We start from the raw sequence: 19,700 nt of genomic DNA, 5'->3' as shown, positions 1-19,700 counted from the left end.
TCTGTACCACAGGCCATGCTAGACAGGACTTCTTTATGTTTAGGTCTAAGCCAAAAAGAGCAGGAATGGGTAAAATGTGGCCTTCTAGATGTTGCTGGCCTGGAGCAATAAACATTCCTCACCACTAGCTACGCTGACTGGGACAGTAGGCCCGAATGGTCTGGAAGGCCGCATTTTGCCCATCCCTGATTCTACATGCCAAATCACTCTCACTCACTCACTCACTCACTCACTCACTCACGCACTCACGCACTCGCTCACGCACTCGCTCACTCACGCACTCACTCACTCACGCACTCGCTCACTCGCGCACTCACGCACTCACTCACTCACTCACTCACTCACGCACTCGCTCACGCACTCGCTCACTCGCGCACTCACGCACTCACGCACTCACTCACAGAGTATTTGGTTCAGTCTCCTGCTTGAGGAGAGCCCTGGAGCTTGTGGAAGCAAGCATGGGTTAGAAGGCTGTGACATCAGCTGTGCTTGGAAAAGTCCTTCAGGCCTTTAATAAAAATATGCATATGCATTTTGTGTGGAAGACATTACAGACTAGCTTTTATGGTATCATGGCATCTTCACCTTCACTAATGGTTTGATAGATGTATTTCATTTATGAGTAACACACAGCCATTGTTAGTGAGTGATTAGAGTGCTATGAACCAGCCCTCCCATTAGGCATTGCTTGAAGCAACCGAAGACAGGCAGCAGCAAGATGCTGGAGGAGACAACTATATGCCATGTGGCCTGCTCTACACCTCCTAAGCGGGCATGCTGTCTTCAGGAAATGAGGAGGATGCTGTCCTCATAGCAACATTGAAGTAAGATTGAACTGCTGGCGCAGTCCTTTCTTCACGCAGAAAACATCCTTGACTTAGGCCTTCCTGGCTGTCATTGCTGCCACATGGCTCTTCTTTTTTGCTACTAATATTGAGCTTTAGATGTTGTAGCTTGACAAGCAAAGAGTATATCTACACTGCACACTTAAAGACAATTGATATCATTTCATGGAATCCTGGGATCTGTAGTTTTGTCAGGTACTTAGAATTCTCTGTTGTAGTTCGTGGGAGTACCTTAGAACTCTCTAGCAGAGAATTCTAAGCACCTCACCAAACTACCGATCCTAGAATTCCATAGGATGGCTCAATGACCATTAAAGTAATCCTGAATTGCTAGAATGTTGTAGTGTTGATATCCTCATAATTTCATGGCAATTTGTGCCAATTAGGGTTGGTATGTAAGCAGCATCCTTTCCCTCAAAATTTCTCCCTTGAGTTCCTGAGCTAGTGTTGTAATACCAGTTGCAATGGAAGTATTCCACTCTTGGCCTTGGTTCAAAGTACATCTGCTTACTGCCTCTCTCCTCCTTCCCCTCCCTTGTTGTGTGTTTTGGTACCGTGCAAACACAGCACATATTAAGTCACCTTGGTGTTAAATCCATGACACTTGGTACCAGCTGGGAATAGGTAGAGGTGGGTGCCATGTCTCTGAGGCTGCATCATATACAAAAATCAATCCTTTTCCTCTCCCTGTGACATCGGCCCGAAAGTTTGTCTCTCTCTCCACTTGGAGAACCAGAGAAGCATAGCAATTCCCTAGGACTTCACCTGGTACCCTGAGACCTGACAGCCCTAAGGCTGGTGAAGGATGTGATTTAACACAGCACTTGCATAAGATTACAAAGGCTGCAAAGATCTTGCCTCCCAATCCCCTGTTGTGTTGTAGGTCTTTTGATGGTGTGGTGCTCTCCTGCCTACAGCCTGTACTTTTGTGCTGCCATATCTCAGATGCTGATGCTAGCTTTGTATTTTTGGGCTTCTCATTGATGTTTTTAATGTGAGTCTTATCATAAGGAAGAACTTGCTGTGGTTGAGTGCTACAGAGTCTTAGGATCTCTTAGTAAATATTTGATTATGTGGTACTTTTGTAAAACTTTGAAACCTAAAGAAATATCCAGGGGAATGCTCTGTTTGTTAGAGAATGCTGATGATGATGTTTAGTGCTTTAAATCACCCCCTTTGCTATCTGTTAGACAACTCCATGGTAGCTGGTAGATCTGACAAGGCTTTGCATGAATTTAAGCCCAGACAGCTGGTAAGTTAATTATAAATAGTAAAGGTCAGGAGCATAGTCCTCAGATATGAAATGTGTATTATTAATTGCCAGTTAAATATTGCACTCATTATTTTAACATCACTGAGCCCAACTCCAAGCTCCAGTGCATTGCAGGACATCTGGAATCATTAAGCGTTGCATAGAAGATGATGAAAAAAGAATACTGAAATGAATATTGTGTAAGGATGGATGGCTCAATAAATAGCCTTTGGAGAATGTTAAAAGGAAATCAGGTCCACATTTTTTCGCCAGGCACCAGGAAGCTATGAAAGGGATGAGTTTTGTTCTGGAGAGACTAACTATGCTGGGCTGCCTCTGATTCTCTGTCTCCTATTTTACCCTCAGCTTTTCAGAGCCTGAAAATAACACAGTGCAAGTAGCAACGTGTTAACTCATGTTACTTTGTAGAGTAATAAGAATGTAACTTTGGGGGGGGGGAACTCCTATACAATGAAATGCTGACATTGTTCAATTTTTGGTGTAACGTGTAATATTTTTGATATTAAATTAAAGGATTTAGGCACTAATTAAAAATCAGTTAAATCAATAAAAAAGCAACATGTTATTAACCGATGAATTTTTTGTCAGGGGACTCCTCAACTGCTGGGCCCTTAGAATTCGAGGCCAGCAGAAGATAAAGGAAAAACAAACAAGCTCCAGGGCAGGGAGCTAGTTCTTCAGAACAATTTTATAATCATCATCTTCAATGTAAACAGCTCTAAAGCACTAAGTAGTTCAAAGGAGGAGTGAAAGATTCTTTGGGTTTTAGAATAAAACTAGGCAATACATTTAGCATGTACAGTATTTGGAATAAGTGCACCCTCTATTTGTCATAGCACATGCTTTTCCTGATCTTTGTATCTTGCATATAGTGTGCTTTATACAGTACTTTGTTTTGTGAATGCTCGTGGTGTGTGTGTGTGTGTGTGTGTGTGTGTGTGTGTGTAAATACAGTCTTACTTTGTGAGTCTGCTGAAACACGTTTCTGAGGAAATTCTGTTGTCAAGGGGAAATGAATTAATTTGATGGAATATGCAATCCCCTTGACATCTAGTTGGACCCTCAGGAAGTGGCCTAATTTATTTCTGAACGATTGCTGTCTGTTGACAGTTGAGGAAGCAGGAGTCTGACAGCGTTGGATGCTCTGGAGCCTTGAAAGTAGTCCTGCTTCTAGTGGTTTGTTCCTCTGCTATAGCCTGCCAGCTAAGAGAGGGGAAAAGTTAATAACAAACCAGTCTGATGTGACTCTGTGTTGACTCCATTCTTTGATTAGCTGTTGTTTGACATATTGTTTTCTACATACTATTTTGGGATACTCTATAGAACTGTGGACCTGGAAGGGGCTTTGTGCATCATCTAGGCAAGTCCCCGTGCAATGTAAGAAACCCAGTACTATAGGTTTTCTAACAGATAGTATACAAACTCTGTTTGAAGACCTCCAGAGGGGCTAAGGTCATCCCTTCTCTAATCCTGTCCCTATATCAGAAGAACCACATGTCCTCTTGCATGTGACAGTCCTTTAGATATTTAAAGAGTAGAACTATGCCCCTATTCATTCTTTTCTTTTCTAGGTTAAACACACTAGTTCCAACATTCCTTAGTCAGGCCTTGGGAATAACTAGTTATAAGTAATAAAGTTCCAAATAACTAGTTACAGTTATGTAATTAGTAATGTAATTAGTAGTTCCACCATTATAGCAAAAGTAATGTAAAAGGTAGTTACAAAATAACTGATAGGTGCAATTTTTTTTAACTTCCTTTCTAAAGCTACTTTGGATGTGCATTTTATAAGCATTTTTAGAGGCATTTTTAGCAGGAATTTCCAGATTTCTCTTATAGACCCTGCATAGAAAGGAGGATATTCCCTGCTTTTCTTTTGTATATTTACAAGATGCAATATCATAATTAGACACTACAGTGTATTCCATTGCACTTTTTCCTGGTCTGCTGGTAATGGCAATGCAACATGTTAATAGCATGCCACACAATGCATTACTTGTGGAACCAATCCAGTGATAGTGGTAATGACAGTCTGGTTGCTGAAAAATAAGGAGTAATGCAGTGAGTTCCTTTTTTAAAAATTGCATTTTTTTAATCATTGCCTTTAGTTAGAAAGTTTGTTTTCTATAACACAAACCATTTCCTTTTTCTGAATCCACTGCCATTAATCTCTGTACTTCTTAAAATGCCTCATTTAGTGCAGTATACTAAGACCAAGCTTGCTTGTCAGCTGTAGTAGGAAAAAGTCACACTCCAGGTCATGTAGAGCTATCCCCCCAACCACACATAGACATTGAATTCCTTCTTTCCCTTTCTGATCTCTTTCCAACAGCACATGACTCTACAAGAGGAAGCAGTAACAGAATTGCTTCCAGGAACCTGGGGCCAGCTTTCTTTCTTTCTTTCTTTCTTTCTTTCTTTCTTTCTTTCTTTCTTTCTTTCTTTCTTTCTTTCTTTCTTTCTTTCTTGAATGAATGAATGAATGAATGAATGAATGAATGAATGAATGAATGAATGAATGAATGAATGAATGAATGAATGAATGAATGAATTTGTACCCTGCATCATCTGGCAATGAAGGTGGTAAAAAAGGTGATGGAGAAGATGACAAAAAGGAGGTTAAAAGGGAGACCGAGATCTTAACGTTCCAAGAAAGCCTGACAGAAGAGCCAGGTCTTCAATGCTGTTTTGAACCCATCCAGGGAGGGTGCCAGGTGGATCTCAATGGGCAGGTTGTTCCATGGGGGGAGGGGGAACTGCCGAGAAGGCCCAGTTTCTTGTTCTTTCCCTCTGGGCCTCCTTCGGGGTCAATGCCCTCAACTGCCCTGCCTGTGAGGAACAGGTATCATGGACAGCTCTGGCTGGGAGCAGGCATTCTGATAGGTACCGGGGTCCTGAGTGTTATCATCATAACCTTGAAGTTGATGCGGTAAAGAACTGGTAGCCAATGAAGGGCAGCCAGAATGGGGGAGATGTGCTGGAATTTCTTCACCCCAGTTATTAATCTGGCTGCCAAATTTTGGACCAGTTGAAGTCTCCGCAGCAGCCTCAAGGGTAGCCCCATGTAGAGAGCACTGCAGTAGTCTATTCTTGAGATTACGAGGGCATGAATCAGTGCTGTGAGTGCCCCCACCTCTAGACAGGGACGCAGCTGGGCAATCCTCTGAAAATGGAAATGGGCTGCCCGGACCACAGATGCCACCTGGGTTTCCATGGTGAGATCCGGGTCCAGGCAGATGCCCAAGCTGCAAACCTCACTCTTCCTGGGAAGAGTCACTCCCCAAAAGGAGAGGGAGTTTCCCAACCCACTGACACCAGGGCAGCCCATGCGCAAGATTTCTGTCTTGTCTGGATTCACACTCAGTCCATTTGCCCTCATCCACTTATGCTGAGTCAGTTTCACAAATGTTGCTTCTGATGGAGTCTCCAGACCAAAGTAGTGTGGGAGGGTATCACTGAGGTAGCTGTGTCAGCCCTAGAGATCATGGTTCCACAGAGCCCCTTGGGACCCTAATTCATGAGAAGGAACTGTGTCTGTGGAGCCTAAGGCCCGTGTTTGTGCAAATGCAATGATCACTGTCTCTTGTTTCTCTTGGGGTTGTGCCATTATGGGAGGAGGCTAGAAGTGGGGAAAGGGTCGTTTGATGTATATTTGCTGGACTGGATAGTGGGAGGTTGTGGTCCTGTTGTCTGAGGCAACTGGTTCAATGGAGCTAACAGTAAGGCTGGCCTTGAATACATCATAAAGTCTGATTACTGTGGAATTAAGTGTGACACCAGTTTTTTAAAGTGTGATCTGATAAGCAATTAAAAAAGAACTGAATTTCATCCTTGCTTGGCAACATGGCTTAATGAAAGAATTCCTCCATAAACTTCTATTTCTTATTAAAACTTACTTTCCACAGGTTCTGGAAGTTCACATAGTTGTGTTTGTGGAGAAAGTAAAGACAGACACAATGATTTGCTTTTTAATCGAATCATAGAAAAGATCCTAACTTTTCATAATCATTTAAAATGGAATCTTATGGAGCTTCCACTGAAAGTCCTGGCAGTGCAGAAGAATCATAGAATCGTCATAGGGTTGGACAGGCCTTGCAGGTCTTCTAGTCCAACCCCCTGCCAAAGGCAGGAGACCTCATACCATCCCAACCTCATACCATCCCAGACAGATGACTCTCCAATCTTTTCTTGAAAACCTCCAGCGATGGGTTACCCACAACAACAGTAGTATGGGACTGTGCTACTTATGCAAGCACTGGAGGTCATTTTCATTATGGAGATCACTGTTGTGCAACTGCAACACCTAAGCAAGGAACACAATGTACATTACTATAGTAGTGAACTGTTCCATACAACAGAAGCTCAGTAAAACTCAGTATTTTAGGTATCAGTAAGAGGACGGAATAAATATGTGAGGGACAGAGTGTGCTAGCTATGCCCACTCCATCCTGTGGAGAATTGAAATCTGAAGAAGAGATCTCTGTGTGATCTGAAATTCTGGAAATTCAGGATTCCCTGTTGTATAGATATACAGTGGTTCCCCGCTTGACAATTACCTCGTTATATGATGAAATTGCTTGACGATGTTTTTGCTATCGCTATTGTGATCACAAAACAATGATTCCACGGGCGATTTTCATTTAACGACATTGGTTCCCTGCTTCGGGAACCGATTTTTCACTTAACAATGATCAAAAACAGCTGATCGTTGGGTTTTCAAAATGGCTCCCTGCTGTGTTCAGGGCGGATTCTTCGCTATACAGGCACCGGAAAATGGCTGCCCTATGGAGGATCTTCACTGGATGGTGAAGTATTTTCCCCATTGGAACACATTGACCAGTTTTCAATGCATTTCAATGGGGTTTTTTATTTCGCTTGACGATTTCGCTCTACAGCGATTTTGCTGGAACGGATTATCGTCGTCAACCGGGGCACCACTGTACTTCATACCTAGAAGATGCTATAACACTCCACTTGTGAGCTGGAAAAGTACATCCTTGTCTTCTCATGTTTCCTTAACCCTTTCATGAAACAGCTAAAGACGGCTACTGATTTCATTGGGAACAAAGGTCTACATCCTTCTTCAAGCACAATCCAAGCCATCTCAAACCTTTAAGGAAAGATGGCCTATAAAAATAAATAAATTGTATATGGATGTGAAAGTTTTGTTTTCCATAGTAAAAAAGACATTTTCCTTGTTGTTTTCCATTTCTACAGGTCCTGCAGCTGGGTTCTGAAATCCTTCCACAGTACAAGCAAGAGGCACCAAAGACCCCACCACATATCATTTTACATTATTGTGTTTTTAAGACTACTTGGGATTGGGTCATCCTGATTTTAACCTTCTATACTGCTATTTTGGTTCCTTACAACGTCTCATTTAAAACCAAGCAAAACAACGTGGCCTGGCTGGTAGTGGACAGCATTGTGGATGTCATTTTTCTAGTGGACATTGTGCTAAATTTCCACACCACATTTGTTGGGCCAGCTGGAGAGGTGATCTCCGACCCAAAACTGATCCGCATGAATTACTTGAAGACCTGGTTTGTAATTGATCTTCTGTCTTGTTTGCCATACGATGTGATCAATGCATTTGAGAATGTCGATGAGGTGAGTTTGAGAGTTCTTGTTTTCCTAGATTTTTTAAAGTATTGACGAAAAGAGGGTTCATATTAGCTGTTGCTCTGTATCTGCATATGCCTTATTATCTTCGATAGGTCAGCTCCTAACTGATTATATTCTGAAGAAGTGAATGATTTCACAGTCATTTTCCACAAAAACAGTAATATGCTTTCTCACAGGGAATTGGCTGTTGATGTAGTGCGATCCTGTGTGATCGATGGCACAATAGAAAGACCACTTCTCCTCCTTCCCACCCCTCCCTTCTCTTCCCAAAGGGAAAAAGACGCTGTGTCTGTTTGCAGGGCTCTGTGGTATGGAAGAGTACTTTGGCACCATTCTGAATTACAAAATATCACTGCAGTTGCAGTCTTGATGGCTGCTGCTGAATCCTGGGGACAAACATGCTAGGAAAGAGCCGGATGGTATTCCAACATCCAGTGCTAGCAAGTTGCCCATCCATTTTTTATGTTTGGAAAGGGGAACTGATCTTCAAAACTAGAGAAAGTTGGTCAACTTGAAACTCATGCATATCTGAAAGAATATATGAAACTTGTCCTTATTCTTGTTATGCATGTTAAAAACATCTATTTCAGGCTTTTATGTAATCTATTTCTTCAGATGCAGAACCGCTCATCTTGAAGTTGATTTCTTACTCCTAATGATATTGTGATCCTCTTTGTTTTTGCTTTGCATTTTGTTTTTCTTGTTGTTGAAACAACCTGACACTGCTCTCTGAAAGTTCTGCTTTCAGTTCCGGATTGAAGACTTGTGATGAAGTATGAACTTATTTTTTAAATTTTACCAATGCATATATATATATATAAGTAAAACAAAGGGTGATTCAAGTTCAAGGAGCCACAGAAACAAACCTGAGCTTAAATTTCATGAACCACATATGTTAACAATAAACCATAATTATTACTCCCATTTTATAAATAATATGTTACAATTGATACTTAACTTAGACTGGAATTACAGTAGGACTGCAATATCCACAGAGGATCAGTTGCAAACCCCTGTGCAAATGCAGAAAAACACACATGTATGGAATGCTATACATCACATGATCTCTGGCTCCCTCTAGTGGCCAGTTTTGTTAAATATACACTGGAAATATGTATAAATATTTCTGGGATTTTTGATTTAGTATTTTCAGGCAGCACATGAATGAATCAGTGGATACTCATCCCATGGATAGAGGGATCAGTATTATTGTATTAACCCCAATGTATTCAATATGCTGACTAGGGGATTCTGGAATATGTCATCCAAAAAAGTAAAAAAATTCAAGCTCTTGGAAGGGAAGAGACAATTATCAAAATTTTGTATTTGCATATGATAAGAATGAGTTGAGTTCACTTCTGGGACAAATCTGCTCTCCCTGTTTTTCATTGCCTGGGAGCTAAACTCAGCACATGTTTCTATTTCCATACCCTTCATCATGGCTGTACGTTATGCCAGCTGACTTGTGGTTTTGATGATAAGGTAACTACACTGACATTGTTAAACTTGATATGCAGATGGATTCTGTCAAGTCTGAGAAGACTTTCTTTTAAAAATCTGAAAGCTGCTGCTCTTAGTAATAGGGTATCATACTTGCATCTGGGAAAAGGGCTATTGAGAATGTAGAATGGCCAGAAGGGAAGGTGACACAAGTTTCAATCATACTAATCAAATGAGTTAAGAGCCATAAAATCACATTTGTCTCTCTTTGGTGTTTTCCTCTTCATTAGACCCACCGTACAAGGGAACTGCCTTCTCAATTACAGCTCATTTTTTATTACATTGCAACATCACAGCAGGTGCAAGCGGAGTAATTTGGTTGGGATCTAGTCATTCTTTGTACAGGGTAAAAAAAAAGGTAAAGGTTCCTCTTGACATTTTAAGTCCAGTTGTGTCCCACTCTAGGGGGTGGTGCTCATCCCGTTTTTAAGCCATAGAGCCAGCGCTTGTCCAAAGACTGTTTCCATTGTCACATGGCCAGCGTGACTAGGGAACACCGTTTTACCTTCCCACCAAAATCATTTGCATGATTTTGAACTGCTAGGTTGGCGAGGAGTCACTCGATTTAATACTCGGTCTTCTTTTCCTCCTGCTTTCCATTTTTCCAGTGAATCTTGCAAAGTGCAATAGTCCCAGTTCAGCGATTTTCACTTCTGGTGAGAGCTCAGATTTCATCTGATCTAGGACTCATTTTATGGTCATCTGTGGTATCTGTAACATAGAAGTGAAAAACCTTGTGGATCATTCGCTCCTCACTCGAAAACTGACTGGTTCTCTTTAGTAGTTGTGTGTCCAGCCCTTGTGCCAGCACTCAGCATGGCGGGGAACCCCTTGGGGATCAGGGGCACAGATGATGCCCAGGAGTTTGCACTTATTTGCACTGTGTATTTCTGGGTTTCACTGAGTATTATTTTTTTTAATGTTAATACATGGGGAGGAAATTATCTTCTTGGCACTAATTTACAGCAGGAGTAACATGGTGGTGCAGAACATCTGGGCCTGCTTTTTAAACCTAGCTGTAGTATCTTGTAAGGTCTTTCCCACTTGTTCTTTGTGAAGACTTGTGAATGATGCTATGTGCTGTATAGTTTATCCCATCAGTTTTAATTTCAGACTCTAATAAAGCTTTAAATCAGCTTGGAACTGACAAGTTACAAGGAATTCAGTTATTGGTAACTAGTTACTTTCGTAGGGGTGGCAAGGGTATAGTGAGGTTACAATGTGACCACCAGAAACAAAGTTGCTCTATTGATGTAGTAAGTAACATTTCCTCATTACTCGGGAAAGTCATTTTTAAGGAACATTTTTAGAAATTTTGATTTTTTTTAAAAAATTAACTTTTAGATGATTTTCATATAAATCCTAAGTGTCTTTTTCATCATTCTAAGGTTTATACCTTAATATAAGGCACTGGTTCTTAACCTTGGGTTACTCAGGAGTTTTGGACTGCAACTCCCAGAAGCCTTCACCACCAGCTGTGCTGACTGGGGTTTCTGGGAGTTGCAGTTCAAAAACATCTGAGTAACAAAGGTTAAGAACCACTGGTATAAGGTATAATGTATTCATGCCTAATGAACAAAGTGTATTCTGGGAAACTTGGGCAATTTTGTGTTCCTCTGCACACTCTTTCTTGTAGCATTTCAGCTGCCTTATAAAAATATCACCTTTGTGTGGAGTGTGGAATTTGTTTTGTGCCAACACAGATATCGATGCTTTTGTTTCAAAATACCTTTCGTCTTTTGTTGTTTTTGTTTTTGTTTTTTTCAAGGTGCAATATTAGATTTAGGCACTAGAGGGCACCAGAGAGAATTTTTCTGGTGTTTCTGTTACAACTGTTAATACTGTATGTACCTCAGATTGCATGGAACTCTCTCTAACAATAAACTTTTGACTGGAGAAAATAATGAGTAAATACATTGAGGTCTTTGTCAAAAGCAACATTCCAAGGTCTGTTTTAAATATATTTGTATTTCATTTGGCTTCACCACCATCTGTCTTTTTCATATGTCATTTTCCATTGGTGGATGATGCTCAAAATGTAGAGTAAAAGCTTAAGACTAGAATCTTTTTTTGGTTTCCCTTTCCTATGGTGGTTGTGCCCATTCTATGCTTTGTAGCAGTCTCTGCCACATTCACTTGGAGCAGCAACTATGGCAGCTGCAATCTGAACAGCTGACATTCAGTTTTGGAATGGGTTTCTGAGCCAGTTGCCTCTGGTTGGTTTATTGCACTGCTCACGCCTGACACATGGGCTAAGTTCACCGATTAGTCTCCTGTTTCTTTCATCTGTTTCTGGGTTCACTCATGGTGTTGGAAGAGTTAAGCTTTTGGATTGCAAAATTAGTAGAATATGGTGCCCTGGCACAGTAGTGTTGGGTGTGTGAAACAATCCACAAATGCCCTATAGGAGTTCCTGTTAATTAGGTTTATTTTTTATTTGTATGGGAAGAAACAGTCTGCACATTAGTCAGAGGACATGAGAGGACATCACTTTGAGGACCATTGTTTTTCCTCAGTAGAAACCTTTAATGCAGTGTTTCATAACCTAGGGATCATGACCCCTAAGGGCAGACCTGGGCAAAGTGCGGCCTGAGGGCCACATACGGCCCGCGAGCCACTCCTGCCCAGCCCGCGGACAGTTTTGAAAATCAAAACCATTTATAGCTTTTTGTCTAAAGTTGATCAGTTGCTTATCTTTAACATACCGCAAAAAAACTCTTTAGTTTTTGTGAAGATTAACAAGTTTAAAATAAAAAGAATCATAACATCACTGCATCATTTTACAGTATTTTTAAGTAAAGTTGGTTCAGCCCCCAAACACAATTCCAATCTTTCATGTGGCCCCTCTATAGAAATTAATTGCCCACCCCTGCCTAAGGGGGTGTGATAGAGTGTTTTCCAGGGGGTCGGAGGTCACCTTATATATGTCGTAATCCTTGTTATATAATTTTTTTCCTTGAGCTTTCAGAGTAGGGCATTAAAGTTAATTTGTGTGTATATTTATGAGAAACAAGCCCTTTGGGGGAGAAAGGAGCCTCTACTGTCTGAGAAGGGATGACTTTACCGCATTAAAATGTCTTTTTATACACACGTGATAGGCGGTTCACAGGTTACTTGGCTATTATAAAAGGGGTTGCGAATTGAAAAAGGTTAGGAATAGAGGTGAACATGAACTTCAGTGCACACCAGAGATGCCGTGTGTTCCTTCTCTCCCTGCCGGCTCCCCCACTGACTAGCCAGTATGCACTGCTCTTTCCTTTGTATGATCGTCCAGTCACAGCAGAGGATGTGCTTTCCTCCTCTGCCTCTTCCAGCAGCTGCCCACTCAAAGGTAGCAGTACAGGAATCCCCTTGTCTTAAGAGAGCAGCTGCTGGAGGAGGCAGACAATGGAATCACGTTCTCCTGCTGTCACTGGACAATCATATGAAGAGGAGGGAAAGAGCAGCACACACCGGCCAGTGAGTCAAGGGGGTGGTGGAAGGGAATGTGCAGCACCTGTGGTGCCACACTGATGAACCAGTACAAACCTCCAAACTGAGGTTCATGCCCAACTCTACTTGGGAACCACTCCTTTAATGGATTCAAACCAGAGCATAGAAAAATTAGTACTAGACTACATGGGGCAGAGGAGAGATCCAATCTCTAATCCAGATTTAGTCATGGTTAGAGTTTATTACACTGAGGTGAGGTAAATCTACTATAAACACAATTAAGTCTGTATCCAGTTCACTGTGTGCAGGTTGATTAAAAGAACAACAAAAAAGTTTAAACTCTGACTGCTCTGACATGAGCCATGCTAATTAATGACTTGATGATGTTAGCTAAATTGAGCACCATTTTTCATTCTTATTAGTCATGATGGCAGAAACGTGCCTGCTCAAAGAACTGCAGGGGAGAGGTATTAAATATAAATGCAGTGACGTTTGCTTAATCAGATGGATTAAGCATTTGATGTTGGGCAAGAAAGATATTTAGCTTCTGATCTAAAATACTGTAATGAAGAAGAAGCAGAGCCAACAGACAAGTGAGCAAATAAACAACACCCCCTTAAGCTATGGAAATGAATGTTATGTGTGTGAGAAAGGGAAAATGGTTGAGTTTGATATCTGAGCAGGGAGCAGAGATGCAATGGATTCTTGAATGAGTTATTGCAAGCTTTGTGGACAATACAATATAACAGAATGGACAATACGTTATATTGACTCCAAGGCCTTGTTAATAGGATTATCTCCTATAATGATATGGGTAGATATTTACTTGTAGAAATGAACTTTACCTCTCCCTGCCTGTCTTGCAAGGGCTAAAATTCTATTATACAGCAACATCATTAAAGAACAATTCCATATTTTATGCGAAGATATGTGCTTTGGGCAGAACATGCTTTTGTGAGGTCTCAAAACACACCTGCAGAAGGCATTACAGATTTTTTTTTTAAGCAACAGGAGCATCATATCGGTAAATCAGCAGCCTTATTTTGTTTAATGAATCATCTTCTCCAAAGTGGATGACAAAAAGCAAAACTTGGACCTATATTGTAAAGCACTTCAGTGTTCTGGGATTGCTAAGCTGTCCCTGACAGGATACTCCATGGGGGCTAGTTACACCCCAAGGTGTAAGGGGAAAAAAATCTTCTTGCAGTTCCCCTTTTGCCCCAGCAATCATGTACTTCAAATCTGTTGGCAAGGTCCATGCGTATAGCCAAATTGTTGCATGGTCAGGTCAAGAAATTTTGCTGTCCAAGGCATAGCAATCAGTTGTGCCTCTGTAACAAAAGTCAAAAGTCACACAACTAAATCCATTGAATCAGTTACTATATGGCAAGAAAATCTTATTGATTCAGTGGGTCTACTCCAATTGGGGTTAGTAGATATAGTCCATAGTACTGAAAGCCAGTCAAATTACTTTGCTCTAGGAGAAGATCCCATAAGTGCTTCTCTCCTTCCCAGGCAGTGAAAATACAATAATAATAATTGCATACCGAAAAGTCAATTCTGATTTATGGTGACCCTTTCCACCATTTTCTAGATAGAGAATACTCAAAAGTGGTTTACCATTCCTTTCTTCTGGGAGCATCCTGGGGCTGTGCAGCTTGCCCAAGGCTACAAAACCTGGCTGTTCCTCTACAAGGCATAGTGAGGGATCAAGATCCCAATCTCTGGCTCTGCAGACTGGTGCCTAAACCACTGAGCTTTCCAGCCAGCTAATAATATCAAACGTATCAGTTTGCTTCTTTTCATGATTCCCAAAATCTGCTGAATGACAAGGCCACCACACTCTTGCTAACAGGCCAGCATGATGCAGCTCAGCTTTAAAGTTCTCACAGCCCTGTATCGTATTACGCACACAGAAACACAAAGATTAATTCTTTCTGAACTGCAGTTAAGCAAAGGTGTTATTGGCAAGGTTCCTCTGCTTTTGAAAAACACTTGCCGTGACTTATTGCATGGTAGAACGTAGCAAAGCAGCCTACATAAGCCTCTCAAACTATATAAAGCTGAAAGAATTAAGGCGTAAATTACACTCCAGGGATAATATATGGTAATATCATTTGTCAAAGAAGAGCGATTTATCTTGTTAAGTTGTTCATTACTTTGGAAAATAACTGTCAGCACAATACTTTAAATGACTTAGAAAGGGGTGTGTGTCTTGATAGCCAGGTCCTGTGATCACTTCGTTGAGGCAGCATGTGCCTCACCACCTGCTGAGCGGCAGAGATATAATTCTGCCAATTTGATAGAGGCAGAGATGGCTGGTATCCCCAGGACAGCATCCACGGTCCTGGGGAGCAACTTATTGGGGTGGGCTATGGTGGTGTCACATTGGTCTCTGGCAGAACCCACTTGGGCTTGCCTACCACTCTCTTGAGTTCTGTGGGGCTGTCTTGAAAAACAAACACTGCAAATACAATTCACTATGCGAGGATTTGATTTTTAAAGAACAGGTAACAGAATCTCAACAATGCAAACATAACGCAAGCTGGTTGAGATGTATAAATATGTCCTCTGAATTTAGTGGAGCAAAACGGAAAAGGAACGAAAAGGGTCACTAATTGCAGTAGCTGCTTCAAAAAGTGTCAGTGAAATGTGCTTTCCTCTCACAATCAAGAAATTAGCATCCGTAATACCACAAAAATACTTTAAATGCAGTGCGAACTTCTAGAAGCCCAGGAGCCACACAGACAAATTTTTGTACCTTAGAGCAGTGGTCCCCAACCTTGGGCCTCCAGATGTTCCTAGCCTACAACTCCCAGAAGCCTTCACCACCACCTCTCCTGACCAGAATTTCTGGGAGCTGAAGTCCAAGAACATCTGGAGGCCCAAGGTTGGGGACCACTGCCTTAGAGGACCACACATGATCCTGTGATTCCCAATGTCAGTCTGTACAAGCATATCATGCAAAAACAAAAGGGACAAAAATAAAGAAGATAAAAATGTGGCACCTTAAAGATGAACTGCTGCATTTTAACATGACATTTTGTGGACAAGTCCACTTCCTCGGACAGATTCCTCAGCAGAGTGTTGACAGTGTCTTCCCCCCCCCCTTCTTTACATTGCTAAAGTGTGGTAGAAATAGCTTAGTCCTTGCTATTTCTTCTTGATGATTTGATATTAATTCCTGTATGATCCTTGCTAAAATTCAAGGGAAAACAAAAAATATTAATATTAAAATATTAATGAAGGTTCTTTTTAGACATGGGCTGTTTGTATTTGCATCCCTGGGAGATACAATTATGAATATCAACACCACAGATTCTGTAGAAATCCAGTCCCTCCCCTCTTGAACTGGCCAGTCCACTGATGGGTCACTGCACAGCAAGCACAGCCATCTTCTTCATCATTACCTTCAGTCACAGAAGCAGCCCACCCAGCTCTTCCCCACCTCCCCAGGCAGCTGACCACTCCATAGCTGAACGAGGAGACTCCCCATCCCACTTCCTTGCCAGAGTGGTCAGTTGTGTGGTGAGGTGGGGAAGAGCCGGCCAGGCTGCTTCTGTGATTGGTAGTATGATGGCTGTGTGCTGTGCATGGGTTACGAATAAAATTATGCCATGTCTCTAGTCCTTTTACATCTTTTGTGGAAAAATTAAGTTTTAACTGGATTGTTCTTGCCAGTGTCATTTTTCATTAGTATGCTACTTTTCCACATTTCTGTGTTCAAGGCAATTTACAATCCATACAAATTCCACAGCAGTTGATAGTTCAGCCAAGTTTTAAAAAAATCCTACTACCAGAATCTTAGTGGTGGCTGATAAGGTGCCAGGGTAATTCTCAGTCACATGCCTGATCACATGCCCAATTAAGCAACCAAGCTGCACCTCCGGATCATATCAGTTAGCTGCATTAAGTTACAAACCTTACACGAATACCAATAGAATTCTAGCCCCTGATAAACATATAACCAAAAACAAATTTTAATGATCATAAAATTTAAAACTAATTTTCTTATGTAATAACTTCACAATAATACAAGCAAAAAACATGTGTGAGAGAGTCGGTCAGACAGACAAAGCCAATCTTAATCCAAAATTGGTGACAGTGGCAGCATGACACAACTTTCTTTCCACCCCTCACAGCGTTCAGTGTCTCCCAAAAGGCAGCATAATTTTTTGGGTAGCACAGGGATTGCAGGAGAGAAGGGAGCCTGCTCTTATTCAGCTGATGATAATATTTTATTTTACAGGTGTCAAATACCATCATACCAATTTGTAAAAAATTTCTTTCACTCTGACAGTTTTAAAATCCTCCTTTCCATGTATTATTCCATATGTCAGTACTTATTTCCATAACCAAATCTGTTTTCCCATATTATTTTAATAATTTCTTGATAATTTTCTACCCCTAACAATATTGTATAAATCTTGGTCAACTTCCCTTTCACTGGCTTATCATTTTCTTTCTCTCTTTGAATTATAATTTCCTCAAACTCCATTATCTCTCAACATCTGCCATTTTGCTTTTCCCATTCTTTCATCCAGTGATCTAACTGAACTATGTTAATCCATATGGGTTGGGGGGAAAATGAATTCTAAAGGAAAAATAAAATCTTAGAAGTGAGAAGATAACATGCTGTGTTGTTGGAGATGACAGAGATGAATGAGACAAGAAGTGTGAAGCATTTTTCCTATTAAATGTGCTCAGAAAAAAACAAATAACAATCAGAGCAAAACTTAGTCTCTGGTTTATAGCAATAAGAATGAGAGGGACATATTTCTATATCCTGTTTATGGAAAATGTTGCTTGGGAATGTGAACTTCTGTGAATCTGTCTTAGGATTGCTACGTATTATTTGTTTCAAGAAAAGCTATAAATAGTCTTCTGTTCCTATAGTTTTCTAAAATTTCTTATATTCTGTCAACCGCTGAGAGGATTAGATAAGGATTTTTGTTCTGCTTGATAAAAATTAAGGTTTTTTTCTTTTTTAAAAAATATTACTTTCATCAGTCACTACGTTATTTTTGCAGTGATTTACATCCAGACTGTATAATAGGTAATGCCACTGCAAGTTGATGTCTGTTACTTCTCCTCTCATATTCTTGAACAATAATCTAACTGCATCAAATCAAAGCATATGTTTTGATAGCAAGTACTACACTGTGTATTCCCAAGCGGCCATTAACTGCTAGAGCATATGGTGCACTCTTGGCTTTAGAACAAAACCTAAGAGAAGGAGTTGTGTTGGGGTAAACCCAACACCAACCTAGATGCAGTAGCATCCTTTTACTCATGTTTTCTAGCACACAGAATTGAATTGTATGTTGCCACTGCTATTAGAGGTAATATAAATGGCTACTACCCTGTTTCCCTGAAAATAACACCTAACCTGAAAATAAGTCCTAGTATGATTTTTCATGATGCTCGTAATATAAGCAGTAACCCCAAAATAAGCCCCAGTTAAGTGAACCCCCACCCTCCACCATTGTGCAGCAACCAGAAGCAGATGGCATGACTGTACAGTATTTGAATAAATGTAGATTGTTGTACATAAAAATAAAAAATAAAACATCGCCTGAAAATAAGCCCTAATGCAGTTTTTGGAGCAAAAATTAATATAAGACCCTGTCTTATTTTTGGGGAAACATGGTAGATGGCCTGTCCTGACTACTCTTATCATCTATGAAAATATGTAAGCCCTTCTGTTGCATCTGGTGGCCCTGGCCTACATTTTGAGGCTCTGAAGGATGAATTACTGTGGGACCCCCTTCACAACCAAAATGCACCTTTACCAGTAAAGCAGCAAAGAATACCAGAGATAACTATTTCAAAGGCACTTTGCTATAATGGTTAGAACATTAGACTAGGAATGGAGAGATCCAGATTCTGGCTCGCACAGAGCCAGGAAACTAACTGGGTATCTTTGATTTTATAAACACACATTCTTAGACTTATCTACCTCAAAGCCTTGTTGTAAGGATAAACTGGATAGAAAGAGAGCCACATATGCAAGTTTGAGCTCACTGGATGAAAGCCAGGATATAAATGTAATTAATAATTAATTTACACATTTGCCATTTGTTTCTCCCCAATTTCGTGTAGCCCCATATTGTATGCTCTGACAGATATGGACTCTTACACATTTTCCATTATTTTGATTCATTTAACTTTTTTTAAAAGAGGAAGTGCCAGCAATTGAACTTGATTGGTACTTTCTTGCTTATAAAATGTGTCTCTCTGCTTAGTTGCTGGTCCTCCTATTAGAGGTGGGCACAGCAAGCAGGGGAAAACAGCTTGGCCAAGAGTCTGAGTATTGGACTGCAATGTGGGAAACTTGGGTTCAAACCCCTACTTGAGATCTCTGGAGAGTAGGACAATGAGTGTGGGGGTAGATAAATACTATGAATGTATTGCTTGCTTTGTCCCAGTAAAAATATTTGTGATGCTGTAGCACATCTACCGGTGTCAAGAAATTCTTTAGAAAATTGCATATTCTAGACCTTATCGGATTAGTGGCATCCAGAAACTTAAGTGTTTCCGAATTGCCTTTGTGTCATGTATGTCATCTCTCAGTTTCATTCCAAACAAATAACAGTGTACAGCACAAGGAAAATCTGGACATCCTTTTGGAGAGTCAACTCTTCATAACTGTGTCTACAACTCTTTTGGAGTTCAACTAAAGAGTTTTACACATGTATGTCCATATTAGTGCATTGTAACAAAAATAACAAAAAGTCCTATGAACCTCGTTTCCCCTCCCTCCGAACAAGCTTTCCCACTCACTGGCCAGGTGCACAGCTCTTCTCCTCCTCTTTGTGCAGTCATCCAACACAGCAGGAGTGTGTGGTCTTCTCCTCCTCCTCCAGCAGCCACCCATTCAAAGGCAGTGATATAGGAATCCCTGCCCCATCTCTTCATCTGGGTGGACAGGTGCCACAGGAGGTGGAGGAGGGAAGCACACACTCCTGCTGCAACTGGACAATCACACGAAGAGGAGAAGGAGAGCAGCACACACAGGGGTGAGT

At 40.9% G+C, this 19,700-nt stretch overlaps 1 protein-coding gene across 4 annotated transcripts in view; it reads left to right on the top strand.

The window, feature by feature from the left end:
* The window catches only part of KCNH1 (potassium voltage-gated channel subfamily H member 1), a 320,211-nt gene that overhangs the window by 80,710 nt on the left and 219,801 nt on the right, over window positions 1-19,700 (top strand). For all 4 annotated transcript variants that reach the window (XR_012083630.2, XM_072989933.2, XM_020794609.3 and 1 more), the window contains exon 6: window positions 7,336-7,728. Coding sequence is in view for 3 of the 4 variants with exons in the window: in XM_072989933.2 (XP_072846034.2) it covers window positions 7,336-7,728 (393 nt within the window). In the remaining variant the exon portion in view is untranslated. The remainder of the gene's footprint in view (window positions 1-7,335; window positions 7,729-19,700) is intronic.

The sequence above is a fragment of the Pogona vitticeps genome, chromosome 1 (genome assembly GCF_051106095.1).
Source record: "Pogona vitticeps strain Pit_001003342236 chromosome 1, PviZW2.1, whole genome shotgun sequence".
Taxonomy (NCBI): Eukaryota; Metazoa; Chordata; class Lepidosauria; order Squamata; family Agamidae; genus Pogona; species Pogona vitticeps.
Note: the sequence above shows the minus strand (reverse complement) of the source record. Positions and strands in the feature narration are given on the sequence as shown.